The sequence below is a fragment of the Balearica regulorum genome, chromosome 2, assembly GCF_011004875.1.
Source record: "Balearica regulorum gibbericeps isolate bBalReg1 chromosome 2, bBalReg1.pri, whole genome shotgun sequence".
Lineage (NCBI taxonomy): Eukaryota > Metazoa > Chordata > Aves > Gruiformes > Gruidae > Balearica > Balearica regulorum.
Window position 1 is genome coordinate 164,102,881 of NC_046185.1, and position 17,515 is coordinate 164,120,395.

General features: G+C 41.0%; 1 protein-coding gene across 10 annotated transcripts in view; it reads left to right on the forward strand.

Moving 5' to 3' along the window:
- The window catches only part of ADCYAP1R1 (ADCYAP receptor type I), a 146,394-nt gene that overhangs the window by 20,764 nt on the left and 108,115 nt on the right, over positions 1 to 17,515 (forward strand). For all 10 annotated transcript variants that reach the window (XM_075746811.1, XM_075746801.1, XM_075746804.1 and 7 more), the window contains exon 2: positions 12,068 to 12,234. In XM_075746811.1, coding sequence (XP_075602926.1) covers positions 12,184 to 12,234 — 51 coding nt within the window. In that variant the 5' untranslated portion in view covers positions 12,068 to 12,183. The remainder of the gene's footprint in view (positions 1 to 12,067; positions 12,235 to 17,515) is intronic.

Genomic DNA, 17,515 nt, shown 5'->3' on the forward strand with positions numbered 1-17,515 from the left:
CCCACTACCAAGAAAAGCTCTGCAGCCTTCACTGCCTCTAGATTAGTGGGAGCAGGAAAGGCCAAGAACATGTTGTAGTTTTCGCCTAAGACATGAGTTCACTCTGTGCTTTAAGGTGGCTGGATGAGAGTCAGCTCTGAGCCAGAGGCCACGTGATTGGGTACCTATGTCTATTAGCACTGCAATAATCCATGTGTCAGAGAAAGTGGTTTACAAAATACTCACATTACATAGATTCCTCTTAAAATTGTAACCTTTCTTGACTATCCTCCTCCTTCTGGAAGGCACTTCCAGGGTCTCTATCTGTTGATGGTCTGAAGCTCTGTTCTAATTTCCATCTTGTCCTAACATCATCTTGTCCCATCACCGACTTTAATTTCAATTGCTTTTCTTCCTCCTTTGATTATACTTCTATGCTCAGGGCTGTCCCTTCTCAACACAGATTCTTCTGAGCTAATCAATCAAACTGATTTTCTGCTTTATTAGCTCTTTGTTTTCCAAGGTGAGTAGCTCATTGTCCCAGACCAAGGCTAACTCATGTGCTGCTCATCTTTTGTTCACTATGGAGGGAGGTGAAGGAAACTAGCTTCACATTCAAACAGCTAAATTTATGTGACATGATCTCCATCCCTGGTGTTGCAAGAACACATGCTGTGGAAGGTCCTAATACTGTCCAAATGTAATTGCAAGAACACGTGCTGTGGAAGGTCCTAATACTGTCCAAATGTAATGAGTTCATTAACCACAAGATGGGATACAGCTGGGTGAACTTGGGCTGTTCAAGATGCAATAGAAAAGGAGGACAATAGGAAATGTGGGTGGGAAAAAAAAAAAAAAAAGAATTATGCAACTTGCTAGTGCTTATGCAGTGACTTAAACTTATCTTTCAGCATAGGAATGAAACTGTTTTAAAAAAAAAAAAAAAAAAAAAAGGTGTTCATCTCCTTAGGGACAAAAGAGACAGGGTTATAGTCCCAGGCCTGTTCTGCGATACATTTCCCTGAGAACTGAACAATATGCACTTAAGGAATCACAAAAGTAGGGGAATCATTTTCTTTACCCAGCAAGGAATCAGGAAACATTATATCTGTTCTTTTTTCATCAAGATGGCCTGAACTTTGGCCCATGAAAGCTTTCTGTGTTGTTGTTTAAAAGTGTAGAGGAGGCCTACGGGTGTTCATCTGGGACATCACCATAGATTGCCAAGTCCAAGTGCTCAGTGAAGTACAAGCTGTTATCCTCAGAATGGCTCTACTGTTTGCATTGGAAAATAACAAGGAATTGTACAGATAAGGCAAAGAAAGATCATTTGGTCATTGTCTCTGAACACCTTAGCAATTCTCCCACACTTCCAAGCATCCTTCTGTCAATGCCAAGGTTATATCAGACTGTTTTTTTCACACCAACATCATGTATTTATTCCTTTGGCATCAGGCAATTCCTCATTGTATTTACCACCTTCCTAAGCAACAGATAAGTCCTTTTCATTGCTTATTTTATTACTTTTGTTCTGCTTTCGGATGGGAAGGGTAGACTTGTTTCCCAGAGAAAATATGAAGTTCGTGTGCTGTTGCTGAAGTTCAGAGACTGTGTCTTGCCCATGAGTCCATCACCAGCTGCAAGACCACTCCTCTGTAGTCTGCTTATTCTAAATAGTGAAATGCCTTGCTAAAGATACCTCATTGCTGAGACCATGCGGCAACTTGCACAGAGACTAGCTTGGGTCTGGGGAGCAATGATAGTTTCATAATAACAGCTTTATCTCAAGATAATCTGTTCAGCACATCAACAGAGCTAATTGAGGGTGTTAAGGGTGGCATCACATTCAAGAAAATATATTATTTTTGAGTTAAGGAGTTGATTTGAAGGTACTGTACAGGTACTGCACTTGGTATGATCTTCAGACATAATGCGAATAAAGGGCTCTGGTCCAGAACTGCATTTTTCTACTCTTACTCTTTCCTCTGGTTGTGATAGATGTTCGCTGCATTGCTGTTGAGCAGACCTATATCCAGCCAGATGGGTTGAATGCAGAGACTCATGGTAATGTTGATGGATAGGTAACAGAGTCCTTATGAGCTCCTGTCTGATACTGAAAACCAATAGTTACACCTATAGCCAGGACAGGAAATGCAGACTACCAGTCCAGGAAAGAAAATTAATCAAGTAGCTCTTGCAAAACTTTGATATGCCAGATAGAGAACACATTATATTGGTTGTGGAGTAATGATTTTGAAGGACCTTGCCAAGCAGCACTTAAAGCTCTGCTGGAATGGAGCAGCATGTAGTTACCTTTACGATCCCATATTAGATGCATATTAGCTGTGAAGTACCACATACATCACAGATGTTTCAAAAGGGTAATTGACCTGCCTGTTAAGATGAAAACTTCTCATATAATTTTTTACTTTGCCTACTAATGCTTCTTAAATGCATGGTAGTTTATAAATATTTTCTTACAACTGAATACGCATGGTCTTTAGTTAAAGAAGTCATGCCATTTCACCAGGTCTCTGGGGAAGTCAACAACATAAAGGCACAATAAATCTGATAGATAATGCAATAGGGAAAATAATCCCAATCAAGGAAAGAAATTCTAGATTAATTTTATGGGTGACTTTATATGGAAAATCTGCCAAGAACAGAAATCCTGTGCACAGGGAGTTATGAATTGTGTTCCATAGTCTCTGCTTTATAAGGCTATAGCTTCTGTAGTTGCAAAGATAAGCTAGAAAATCTTGACCTGTAGATGAATGATCCACTCATGTCCATCTGAATTTTCAGAAAGCCTAAAGCAACAGTTCCAACAAACAGACTTTGAAAGTCATTATAATGTCAAAATACTCAGATATCCAGAACAATCCTTTAGATGTCAGTAACCTTCAGTGTTTTATCATACCTGTATGTATGAAGCAGCAGAATATGAAGGAGAAGAATTGTTATATCATGAAAATTTGTATTACTTATAAAATTCAGGCATTTTAACTGGAGTTTGTTTAAAAATCAAGTGTCAGTTAGTTATATACACGATGTCCCGGAAGGGCATAAATTTTCAAAGATCAAGAAAGACTGGGTTTTATGGTCACACATATGAATGGATGTGATATAGTGGATTTGGATTTTCAAAAAGTGTTTGATAATATCCTTGGTGAAGAAAGATTCTACCTTGAAGGAAAGCAGGCATCAGCTGAGATCAGAAGACCTGAGTGGCTCAGGCATGACTGGTTTACCATAATTTAACTGAGTTTCACACATCTGCTGGCCTATGGTAACATCTGGTGTGTGTTCTTGCCTATAGTGAATGCAGGGCAATGAAACTTCACTTTCCAATAATGAAAGAGAACCAAAACTAAATTATACTGCCTTGAATTTGATGTGAACCAAAAGGGACTTATATACTTACTGCATATCAGCTGAAACACAACAACTTTGTAATCTGTCAAAATTGTACTGCATGTGTGAGCCCTAAACAAAGAGAAAACAAAGCAGTAGAAAACAAAATTAATAGAGATTGCCACAAGGAGCTATGCTAGCCTAATCTGATGTAACATCTGAAAGTGAACAATATGTCAGCAAAATTTGCAGATGATCAAGAAATTAATCAGATCTTCAGAAAGTGTAAATTGGGATATCTATCTTGAATTGGCTGAGAAACTCTTACTGAAATCTGGTGTAGAATAGTTTAGAGAGGTTTTTTTGAAATGTTAGGAAAATTCTATAAAGGTAGAGGACCAGGAAATACAAGAGCTGTCAGGTTCTACAGAAATGATAAGGAGTGTACTTTGTAAGGACAAATTATAATACTCTTACATCTTCAGGGAATTTCAATTTAATTGAAACCACTCAAAGGAAAAGAAGAAAAAAAAAAAAAACCTCCACCAAAATTATAATCGGGGACAGCTGAAGTAAAACATGCACGGAAATTATTAGGCTGTGTTACTAAAAGGAATAAAGATACTACTGAAAGTAAGAAAAGGCTGTGACATAAATGGAAGTCAGTGCTCTGTTTTACTTACCATTAGTGGTTTGGTGTCTTAATACTTTGGGATGGAATTTTCTTTGTTTGCCCTTGTCAGTCTGAGTAAACAGAGGAGAAAAAAAATAGACTCTTTCAAAGCAGTAACTCACTTTGTCCAAAATTAGGCATCTAGCATTAAGGTATAGAAATTGCTCCCTGAGGACACTTACCTCTTCTGCACTGACTGTAAAGAGAGCTTGGGTAGACTGGGCTGAACTATAAAGGTCTAACATTTGAATGTGACCAATGCTGTTTAATGTTTTCATTAATGACCAAGATGATGGGGCAGAGTGCACCTTCAGAAAGTTTGGAGATGATACTAATTTGGGAGGAGTGGCTGACAGACCAAGTGGTTGGCGGTGCCATTATTCAGAGGGAACTGGGCAGGCTGGAGAAATAGGCAGGGAGGAATCTCATCAAGTTCAAGAAACAGAAATGCAAAGTCCTGCACTCAGAGAGGAATAACTGTGTGCACCAGGACAGGGTGGGGATCAGCTGGACGGAAAGCAGTTTTGAGAGAAGGACCTAAGGCTCCTGGTGGACATGAAGTTGATCCTGAGCCAGCAATGTGCCCTTGTAGCAAAGAAGACCAAAAGCATTGTCAGCTGCATGACGAAAAACGTTGGCAGTATGTCAAGGGAGGTGAGGCTTTCTCTCTCAGCCCTGGTGAGCCACATCTGGAGTGCTGGGTCCAGTGCTGGGCTGCTGAGTACAAGAGAAACATAAACACACTGTATGAGTCCTGCAAAGAGCCACAAAGATGATTAAGGAATTATGAGGAGACACTGAGAGAGCTGGGGCGGTTTAGCCTACAGAAGATAAGATCTGAGGGGATCTTGTCAATGTGTAGAAATATCTGATGGGAGGGTGTAAAGGAGATGGAGCCATGCTCTTCTCAGTGGCAACCAGCAACAGGACAAGAGGCAACAAGCACGAATGGAAATATAGGAAATTCAACTTAAAGATAAGAAACCACTTTTTTATTGTTAGAATGGTCAAGTGCTGGAACAGGTTGCCCATGGAACTTGTGAACTCTCAAAACTTGGAGATATTCAGAAACTGGTTAGCAATGGGTTTTGAATAACCTAAGTTACCTGCTCTTTCTGACCGTGCTTTGAGCAGAGGAGTTGAACTAGGCGGTCTCCGGATGTCCCTGCCAACCCTCAATTCTGTGAATCCTCCTTATCTTTTATTCCTTTGTCTTGCAAAACCACATTGCCCTGATTTCTCTTCTACACAAGTCCTTGTGGAAGTCAATAAAATTGATAATCCTAATTCATGTAGAAACATTTGAACAACTAGACTCTCTTTGGTGTATGGGAGTCAAAGTATCTGCAATTTACCATTTCCTATTTTTGTAACCACACCTTTATCTTCATTTTTAAAAAGGGACTTCTCGTAAAATTTGTAGACATTTTCTGCTATGTAAGGAAAAAGAAATTTTTAAAAATTTTGTTTCCTGAAGTCAAAAGCATCAATTTTCTTGTAAAGTGAACACACTAGATATTAGATGCTACCTGATTGCATGTGTCATTAATGGGCATTTTGCAGCACATGACCCCCACATCAGTTCATGTGTTAGAACGATGGCTGGATGTCCTACAGACTGCATCCTTGCTTGTGAACAATCCTGTGGCAAAATCCAGGTTGCTGGTTGTCAAGTCTTTCAGGCAAAGGTGTGGCATTTCTGTCTGAGAGCCTCAAGACATTCATGTATAGCTGAAAAGGGCTGGCTTGTCCCTTGTAACAGTAAATCCTTTCTCAAAACCCACCTCTTAGACCTCCTGATGTAATTACCCTTCAAATCCTGTTTTGTCATTGACAACAGATATGGTGAGTGAAAACAAGGACACTAGGGACTTTTCCACTTAAGCACGCAAGGGGGAAAAAGTGAATAAATGTTGCCTTGGTTTTAAAAGAAAGATAGACCCAGATTCTCAGCTGCTGTCATCCATGCAGATACTTTAATTGCAGTGAATTTACAAAGATTAATGCAAATAAATGAAAATAACCCCAAATATTTAAACACCAAGAAATAATAAGTGGTATATTAAAGATAATAGAAAGGCTATGGTGGCGTTCTTTTCGTTTGCCTTAATAAGATTGCTCTTTACAGACTACTTTCTATGGGGAGCTATAGAGCTCTTGCTGTCTGGTATTCAATTACATTTTCTTCATTTTTTCTGTTACCATAGATGTTTCACCCTCAACTTATTGACACCCTAAACAGTCTAATTCCTTCTCAGGGTTTTGTGGTAGGTCAAACTTTGCTATTTTGGGTTTCATATTGCTGATCCTTATACTTCAGAGGAGACTGGAGGTGGGGTGGTTAATCTGTCCAAATTTAGATAGCCACAACGTAGATGTCATAATATGAGCTAGCTGTTAAGAATTCCGTTACACTCATGGGAGAGAAGTAGAAAGTTTAACATAGACAGTTAAAAATAGGTCAGACAAATTGTTTCTTCTTATGTCTGCTTCTCTCCGTTGACTATATAAAAAAAGACTTGACAATGAGCTCATATGTGGTACACATCTTCTAGGTGACATGTCCTAGGTCACTGAAGGGTTGCTTCCCCAACTCTGCTTATTTCTTGCTAGCAAGTGTCTGAGTTGACATGAGGATGGTTCACCATGCCCTTTAATATAAACTATGAAGGTGGCATACTACTTTTGGGAAGTTTTAGGCAGGAAATAATAAAATGCACTGGATTTCACACCTTGTATTGAGAGGTAGATACAGTATCAATTACATAATTACCTGTTCATACATAAGCCAAAGATATCCATCTAGCAAACTTTGTCCCATAAAAAGCTGTGAGTTCACTTCCCTGGGGAGAACTTGGAAATGTCAATGGAGTGGTCAGTGAGCCAGACTAATTGGTGACAGCTGGAGTATTCTTCTCCGCACCTTCTTTCTTTTGCACCCCATCATTCTCCACCCATGTTTATTGTGCATAGGGGAATATTCTTCATGTCGTTCGGAAGTACTGGAGTAGCTGTGCATGGAGGGGGTGACTGCTGCAATGTAGTGTGTTCGGTCTGCAACAGCTCAATTGATCCTGCATTGTTTCCAGAAGCTTTCAGACTTCCATGCTTGTGTAGTAGCTCAGTCATGGTGCAGGAAAAGGATGTGGTGGGCAGCCCTGACTAGACACTGAACTGAAATTAGTTAAGTAATGAACACACATTTGATCACCACTGGTCTAAGCCATTGTGGGTCAACTTTGAAATTTATTGTTTTCCTTTCAAACCACTGGCACATGGTGATCCCAGGGGACCATAACAAGGACCCTCACAATTCAGGTTATTTCTTTTGGGTGAGATCTCAATTACAGCTCATGACTGCCTTACCAGGTCACTAAAAATTCTCTTTCATTCATCCTACATGGGTCCACTCTGTCTGAGATGCTGTATAACTATTTCACCCATTACTTGATATGGTGAGGTTTGATTCTTTTAAGCAGTGACTGTTTTATGCCTCCCTTGGAGTAGGCACATCCTACTTGGAGAAGACTCTTTATCTGGTTTTGTTGTTTACTGACATCATATTGTGCGCTTGGCACTTTTGGGCTTCTCACAGTGCAATTTTCCTCACCAGCCTTTAGGCTTCTGTAAAATAGTCCATACATGAGCTAAGCACTCCAGAGTCCCTTTTTAGATAGGGGGAAAAAATGGGCACCTGCAGCAGTACATGTTTTGCCAGAGCTTTTCCACCTGCCCTTGAAGTACCGGTGATTCGCCAGTAAGTAACATAAAGAATCTGCTGTGGCACTGAAAATGTCTACATTGTCTACAAATAAATCTACCTTCATAGATGATGAATTACTTTCTTAAGTCATTAGATGACCAAAACAAGGGGTTTGGGGGTTGTTTTTTTTTTTTTTTCTTCCTGTATTTCAGCCATGCTTGACATAATCCCCTGAAGCCCATTCCATTTTAGTAACAATCAACTGATTTTCAGATTCTCAGACACTTCAACAGCCCCTCTGTTTCACCAGAGATAATTGAAGATTTTTTTTTATATTGGGGAACTGTATATGCATAACTGAAAGGTGCAAGCCCCCATGCTATTGGCCATTCTGACTTCACTGATTTTAATTATGGTAGCAGATGCAGACAAAACAACAACATGAAGCACCAGTATCTCTAATTTACTAATGAAATTACAAGATTTGGCTACAAATAACATCAGAAGACAATAAGACAATTCAAGCTTCCCTCCCAAATCCTATATTCATATATTTATTTGTTTTCCCAGTACTGAAGAGAAATGGAAATGCTTTATAAACATTACCCACATTTTTAAAAAGTTCATTTTTCTAGTAAAACATAGCTGATAGTACCTGTGTGGAGATAACTAACCTTTTATTGGTATTAAGTGGACTCTGCACCTATAGATATCATACATGCTAGGAGCTGCTAAACAATATATACAGGTTCTGCTGCATGTCCAGGGCATAAGGTCATGGAACTGGTAGCTGGTATTACCTAATAAACACTTGAGTCTCTGTGGATGATATGAAGGCTTCAGCCCAGTTTTTGATGCAGGTTTCCATGACTACCTCAAAGGCAAAAATGAAGTTGATTCTTTTACTTTCTCGGCAAAATGTGAAAGAAAGGCAATGAAATGGTTTGCAGATGTTCTTGTCGTTTCTTTAGAACTTCTTTTGAAACTAAGATAAAACAGAAAGCATCCACTCTCTACTTGTCAAACCTAGTGAATTCCAGGTTAAAATAAAACTAGATCTTCAAATACTGGAAAGAATGCATTCTAAAGGTTACCACTTTCCCACAAAGTATCTGTCCATCTGTTTATCAGACATCTCCCACCGTTCCATTGTATTTAAATTGTATTTCTGATGCATTGCAGTGGCAGAATCCAAGGACAGAATTCAATCTCCACACCACTCTCTGGCCTTTCTGGACTGGCCTGCACACAGGAGTGCAAATGATCAAGAAATAATTTCGAATCCAATGTCTGCTAATGCATCTGTCTGGTTTTCTGTTGCTTCTGTTAATGGAGTGACTTTCTTTTTCCAACTCCTCACTGCTGAATGTCACCACGGATGTTTGCTGTCCTCCTCAGCTGAGATCTTATCAGTCTCTCATTATTTGATAAACCATCAGAAATACAGTTAAGTAATTAAATTCAGTACCAGAGCAGAGCAAGAGTGACTGATCGAGTGAGGATGGAAGAAAGCAGATCAGTTTAGAGGGAATTTCATGAATCATTGTTCTCCATTTAGCCAGGGTCTGGATAGAGAAGACAAAAATTTAGAGAGAGCTTAATCTTCCTTTTTTATTTTTTTAATTGAAAGACTCTCTCCTTTCTAAATGCTGATGTCTTGGCAGTATGTTGCAGTGTCCCCAGACTGTAAAAGTGCTTTTACATTTCCCTTTGTCATTCCTTTGTTTACTTTCTGTCTTTGGTCTGTTTTCTTTCCAGTCTTGTCTCCTTTGTTATATTTCTTCACATTCCCTCTGATATTTTAAATCTCTTTCCAGCATACCCTTGCTTTATTCTTTCTCTAATTGTTTGTGTGTCCTGTACCCCTGATTTATTATTATCTATCATCCCTTTATTTTCTTCTCTCAAACATATACTTAGCTGTTTAAACATTTCTCTAGATGTGAAGATGTACGTCAGTTGTGTTTATGCACACAGAGATGATAGATGGTGACATGTGAGGAAACTACATCAGACAAGAAGATTTTAAAAGAGGCCTCAGAATTCAAAGGCTTCATTTACACTTGGAAATAAAACAGATGAGAGACAGTTCTCTGGCTCTGAGACAAACTGGTGTGGCACAGCTCATGCCCGTGGGGCTAAACTCTTATACCTTCCTAAGCAGAGAGGTTGCACCTGAGCTACTGTAGACATTGCCAAAGGATCTCTGGGTGAGCTTATCTTGGAGGAATTATGCCTACAGGGTAGAGATACACTGAAGGGGTGTGGTGGGTTGACCTTGGTTGGATGTCAGGTGCCCACCAAAGCCACTCTATCACTCAGATGGACAGGGAAGAGAAAATACAATTAAAGTCTCATGGATTAAGATACAGACAGGGAGTTCATTCACCAATTAGTATCATAGGCAAAACAGACTCAACTTGGAGAAATTAGTTAAATTTATTACCCATCAAATCAGAGTGGGATAATGAGAAATAAAACCAAATCTTAAAACACCTCCCCCAACCGCTTCCTTCTTCCCAGGCTCAACTTCACTCCTGAATTCTCTCCTTCCTCCCCCCCCCCCCAGCAGCACAGGGGGATGGGGAATGGGGGTTGTGGTCAGTTCATCACACGGTGTCTCTGCCCCTCCTTCATCCTCAGGGGGAGGACTCCTCATCGTTCCCCTGCTCCAGCCTGGGGTATCTCTCACATTAGACAGTCCTCCATGAGCGTCTGTAACGTGAGTTCTTCCCACAGGCCGCAGTTCTTCACGAACTGCTCCAGCGTGGGTCCCTTCCATGGGCTGCAGACCTTCAGGACCAGACTGTTCCAGCATGGGTCCCCCACGGGGTCACAAGTCCTGCCAGCAAACCTGCTCTGGCATGGGCTCCTCTCTCCATGGTTCCACAAGTCCTGCCAGGAGCCTGCTCTAGCACGGGCTTCCCACAGGGTCACAGCCTCCTTCGGGCATCCATTTGCTCTGATGTGGGGTCCTCCGCGGGCTGCAGGTGGATATCTGCTCCACCATCATCCTCCATGGGCTGCAGGGGGACAGCCTGCCTCACCATGGTCTTCTCCACAGGCTGCAGGGGGATCTCTGCTCTGGTGCCTGGAGCACCTTCTCCCCCTCCTTCTGCACTGACCTTGGTGTCTGCAGGGCTGTTCCTCTCACATCTTCTCACTCCTCTCTCTGGCTGCACTTGTGCAGTCGTTTTTTTTCCCTTCTTAACTGTGTTACCCCAGAGACGCTACCACCATCGCTGATATGCTCAGCCTTGGCCAACAGCAGGTCCATCTTGGGATGCACTGGCATTGGCTCTATTGGACATGGGGGAAGCTTCTAGCAGCTTCTCACAGAAGCCACCCCTGTAGCCCCCCCACTACCAAAACCTTGCCACACAAACCCAATACAAGGGGAACCATCTCAGATGAGGGACAACTGTGGAAAGAAAAATAATGGCTATGAAAGTTTATCTCCATGCTAAAAACCTGACTGTAGGTAGGACATCAATGAGGCCTCTGTGTCACCAAGATATCAAGATCTGAGGCAGGATTGTGTTTTAAAAGGTAAAGAGGATTGGATCCAGCCACAAAATGAGACAGAGAGGTTCTCTTGAATGGAAAACTGATTGAGCAATCATCATGATTTGGAACGAGTGGGAATTTTTAAACACTGGGTTATGGCAGGGGTACTGGGATGGTGCTAAAGTCAGGTATGCAATTCTATTGATGTCCTGACCACTTGTCTAGTTCCTTGGCAGAGACCAAGCAATGGAAGTCACAGATATGCATGACACTGTCACCCATATAAGTCACTCCTGTCTTATGTCATGGATGAATCTTTAGCCTGACAGTACAATTCATTCCTTTGCACCTCTGAACTGCTGAGCTCTCAAAGAGCTATCAGATTATTAACAACTCTGGTCACGGATTTTGTTATCTGGACAAGTGATCTCTGGGAGTAAATCATCATGTCATACAGTCTCCTAAAAAGCCCCCAGACAGCTGTGCTTTTGAGACACTACTGAAAATCACAAAGGTCAAATCATGACTTCAGAAATGAAGCAGAGAGTTAGGTCCTTTTTCTGGCTCAAAATAATCCATCCTACATTTTCCTTTGGGTACAATTTAGGTCTTTGCAGCTACAGAACCTGTTTCAGTAGTTTCTTATGATACAGGTTACTGATCATACAGATATGTCCTTTGGCTTTAAATTAATTATCCAAGACTGTCTATAATAGCTGCAATCCAGACAAGTATGGTTGATCTCTAATATGTACAACTCACAGTTCAAGCGTTGGGTTGTCTTTTTTCTGTCTATTTTGCATTCCCTTCATGTTTTCCATATTTATAATAATTCTCCTCTTTCACTGCAGAGATCTGATCCTTGATGTGAAGACCTTAACCAAAAGATCTGCAGAGAGCGTGTGCTTCAGCCCTAATAATAGTGTTAACAAACAAAACTTGACCAAGTTCAAAATTAAGAGAAAAGATGGCCATCAATTGGAAGATCTGCTTCTTCGCTCTCATGTTGCTTCCAATGGTAAGGAAAGATGTTTTTATTTACATTGTGCTGATATAAATACATGTTCTCAAGGCCAGCACTTGCTAAGAATGAAGGATGTATTGCAGACACTGATTCTGACTTTTTCTGTGTGGCCTCATAGGTTATGTTAAGACTTTTCCAACCTCCTTTATGGATGCAATAAAACTGTGTTCACTGCTCATCCTGTAGAAGGGCAAGTCAATTCCTTGAGGGGATTTGTTCACTGTTTGTATCCAAGATTAAAAATAAAATAAAAAGTAATGATTGAAAAAAAAAAAAAAAAATAGTACGGCTCCTGTTTGAAATCCATTGGTTTAAGATTATTTTTTTTCCAGGCAGAGGGGATAAAATTAGAGATCCCCATCAGCCCTGCAAAACCCGAGCCTTGAGATATTACAGCCAGTGCTTTTGGATGCCTCCATTTTCAGAGGGACAGTTTTAAGAAACCATACAAGTGGGCCTCTAAAGATACAGGCACTCAAACTCTTTCATCACTTTTCTGAAGATCTTCAACTCTTTATGAAGATTCAGGGATTCATTTTTACTATAAGTCTTTACTTACTAGGTAACAAGCTATCCCATGAATCACTCAGTCTTAACATGTCTGGGGACTATAACTCTATTCCTGCCCATTGTCCCCCTACACATCGTGACTGTATCCAACCTCTCGTAACAGCCATAAGACCACTGACTTAAGCAGGATTTTTCACTTTGTGAAGAATACTTACAACCCCTGAAATAAACTCATCCTGCGTTTCAAGTCAGTTCTTTGCTAGACCATTGATCATATCTGTGTTTTTTATCACTTCTCAAGAAGCATCGTGCAGAAGGATACTGTGGCAAATAGCATGGGTATTTAAATCCTCTGTCTCATTCTTAATAGCTTCTATAACTTCCATGAAAATTCTTTAAAATTGCTTACTATACAGATAGTCTCATGTTACTGCACTTTAATAGAAAGGTATTTTCAAGCATTCTTGACATATATTTTTGCTTTTATTTTTAAAATAAGAACTATTCAATATGTGACCAGATTATCTTTTAGCAGTTTTTACACTTCCTTGCTTATGTATAGATTGTGTGACCTGTCTTTTACAATGCGTCGCGGTCAGGCTACAGGCCTCATCTTTACTTTGGCACAGGAAAATACATGTTCTTTCCTCTTAGGTCTTATTTAGAGACCACTTTAATTGACTGCATATCTGAAATGTAGCAGTATTCAGCTAAATTCCATAGAACAGAGTTGGAACTTGTAGTATACTTCTATTCCTCCAAATAATATAGTAGCTTACCATCCAAATATATTGTCTTTGAATTTCCTTCTAGTGCTTGACTCTTCTGACCATTGCCTAGCTTTTCTGGTCGGGTAGAAAGTATTACTTATTAACGAAGTGAGTATGTTTAATTTTTATACTGTATCTCTGAAATAGTTACACTAGACTTCCTCTAAGCTAATGGAAAGGGAAAAAACCCTCAACATTTAAGCTATTTTAGATGCCTATGTTGTGTATGACATTCCTGTCTTCTTCACTGTCATAGAATCATAGAATGGTTTGGGTTGGAAGGGATCTCAAAGATCATCTAGTTTCAACCCCCCCTGCCATGGGCAGGGATACCCTCCACTAGACCAGGTTGCCCAAAGCCCCATCCAACCTGGCCTTGAACACTTCCAGGGATGGAGCATCCGCAGTCTCTCTGGGTAACCTCTTCCAGTGCCTCACCACTCTAACAGGGAAGAATTTCTTCCTAACATCTAGCCTATATCTCTGCTTCTTCAGCTTCAGGCCATTCCCACTTGTCCTATCACTCCATGCCCTTGTAAACAGTCCCTCTCCAGCTTTCCTGTAGCCCCTTTAAGTACTGAAAGGTGCTATAAGGTCTCCTTGGAGCTTTCGCTTCTCCAGGCTGAACAACTCCCAGCTCTCTCAGCCTGTCCTCACAGGAGAGGTGCTCCAGCCCTTGGATCATCTTTGTGACCTCTTCTGGACTTGCACCAACAGGTTCATGTCTGTCTTATACTGGAGACCCCAGAGCTGGACACAGTACTCCAGGTGGGGTCTCACCAGAGTGGAGTAGAAGGGCAGGATCACCTCCCTCGACCTGCTGGTCACACCTCTTTTGATGCAGCCCAGGGCATGGTTGGCTTTCTGGGCTGCAAGTGCACATTGCCAGGTCATGTTGAGCTTCTTGTCCACCAACACCCCCAAGTCCTTCCCCTAAGGGCTGCTGTCAATCCATTTTTCACCCAGCCTGTAGCTGTGATTGGCATTGCCCCAACCCATGTGCAGGACCTTGCACTTGGCCTCATTAAACTTCATGCAGTTCACACGAGCCCATGTCTCAAGCCTGTCAAGGTCCCTCTGGATGGCATCCCTTCCCTCCAGCGTGTCAACTGGACCACACAGCTTGGTGTTGTCAGCAAACTTGCTGAGGGTGCACTTGATCCCACTGTCCATGTCACTGACAAAGATGTTAAACAGTGCCAGTCCCAGTACCAACTGCTGTGGAATGCCACTCATCATTGGTCTCCGCTTGGACTTCAAGCAGTTGACCACAATTCTTTGGGTGTGACCATCCAGCTGATTCCTTATCCACCAAGTGGCCCATCCGTCAAATCCATGTCTCTCCAATTTAGAGATAAGGATATCATGTGAGACAGTGTCAAATGCTTTGCACAAGTTGAGGTAGATGACATCAGTTGCTCTTCCTTTTTTGACCAGTGCTGTAACCCCATCATAGAAGGCCACCAAATTTGCCAGGCACGATTTGCCCTTAGTGAAGCCGTGTTGGCTGTCACCAATCACCTCCTTATTTTCCATGTGCCTAAGCATAGTCTCCAGGAGGATCTGCTCCATGATCTTGCCAGTCACAGAGGTGAGACTGACTGGCCTGTCGTTCCCCGGGTCTTCCTTTTCTCCCTTTTTAAAAATGGGGGTTATGTTCCCTGTCTTCCAGTCGGTGGGAACTTCACCAGACTGCCATGACTTCTCAAATATGATAGAGAGTGGCTTAGCAACTTCATCCACCAGTTCCCTCAGGATCCACATCTCATCAGGTCCCATGGACTTGTGCGCCTTCAGGTTCCTTAGATGGTCTTGAACCTGACCTTCTCCTGTAGTGGGTGGTTCTTCATTCTCCCAGTACCTGCCTTTGCCTTCTGCTACTTGGGTGCTGTAGCTGGAGTACTTGTTGGTGAAGGCTGAGGCAAAAAAATCATTGAATATCTCAGCCTTCTCCATATCCTGGGCAACCAGGTCTCCCATTTCCTTCCAGAGAGGGCACACATTTTCCCTAGTCTTCCTTTTATCACTGACATACCTATAGAAACTTTACTTGCTGCCCTTGACGTCCCTGGCCAGATTTATCTCTATCAGGGCTTTAACTTTCCTAACCTGATCCCTGGCTGCTCGGACAGTTTCTTTATATTCCTCCCAGGCTACCTGTCCTTGCTTCCACCCTCTGTAGGCTTCCTTTTTGTGTTTGAGTTTGTCCAGGAGCTCCTTGTTCATCCATGCAGGACTCCTGGTGGTTTTAACAACTGTAAAAGGAGATTAGCTTAAATTCAGATGCCATGGTTTTGGATATACATTAGATTACATAAACACACCATGTTGCTTCTAGTTTGAGACCCAGAAATGACAGCTGTCATGTCTCAGTCTCTTAGGAGCTCCCATCTTACAGCTAAGCCTAGGACAACCTCAATGTTTCCTCATCTATAAGTGTTGGTGAGGTGTTCTACACCAGGTGAAACTGGAAAGCAGATTGGTAGAGCTCTTGAATTCCTGGGTATGCAAGCATATTTTTCAGAGTGGAACAAAATTAATTAAATGGTCATATGAATGGAAAAGCAAAAGACTTTTTTTTTTTTTAAATGATCAGTGATCTTCAATGTTTCGAGATTTTTGATGTTCAGCTTGAGGCAGCCAAAAGGTGTCTTCTTACTTAGAGGTGAACGATTTTTAATTAAGGGAAATAAAAGTGACTGAACATATCTCTTGAGCTTTCAGATGGATGACCTTCCTGGCAAATGCAGAAGGACAGCAAGTTTCCAATTTCTAGCATTTCAGGACATAACTGTGATCACTGAGCTGGATAATTAGTGATCAGCTCCAGCTTTTGGAAAAAAACAGCTCTCTAATGAAATACTATGAAGCAAACCAGAGATAAGAAGAACAAATATGCTTTTATATATGCTGTTTCTGTAATGTTTATGATGTTTATGAGTCCAAGCTTTTATTATAGTCTCTTGTAGGAACCCAGGTACTAATGTTAATGATTTTACACACATGAATTTATGTCGTTGCACACATACATCTTCGGTCAGCAAAGAGACTTGTGCTTATGACAGAGATTGTACCGTAATTTGTTTATAGCATTCATTCCTTATTACATCCCTAAGTTTCTTTTCACCAAAGTTCAGGAATGATATAAGGTGATTTATGGTTCTTCATTCTTCCCTTGCTGGGACTCTTTTGTAATGCTTGTGGTAACACATTTTCTCTTCATTGGGACACACTTTCTCTTCAAACCACCTCTAATGTGCTGTGCTGATGTTCTCAAATCAGTACTTTTCTGTCATGCAGATTTTCAGACTTTTTACCAAGGGAGTGGATGTGACTTTTAAAAAAATTAGAGTAAAATTGAATGTCATCCTAGCCTCCAAGAAGTTCTGGAAAAAAATCTTCTTTTACATTACTTTCCTCTAAACACCTCTGGTACTGTTCAAGAAATCTCCAATGACTCAAGGAAAGCTCCTGTTCTTGGCAGTTGGGATCGATCCCCATTTTGTGGCACATGTCTCCATCCCTTGCAGTCAGTGTGGCTGCATCAGCTCCTGAATCTGTACAGCTGCTTCGATGTGCAGTTTTTGGCTTCACCAATAGACAGACCCATTTTACCCACAGAAAATGCAAGCACCTGGACTAATGTTCACATTCATAAACAGGTCAAGAAAAGGCCAAAAGAGGACAAATTGTATTAATGGAAAATTCTAGGTGGCCTCAAGTATAGACTCACACCAGAAAACAAGAAAATAATATGCTAATAAATAATTAGAAATGGGCATGTTAAGCCAATTATAATTGTCATAGACTAGCAGAGTTATATTTTTTATGTGTTTAACAGACTATTCTGTATTTGCCTATCTACCTTCTTATTAATGACTTGGGACTGAAGTCAGGATCTAGAAGCGTTATACCTTCTCGGCCTTCTAGAGGAATTCTTGAGCTTTATTTTTATCCCCATTTTAAGTGCTTTCCTAGCTTTAAATGTCTATGTT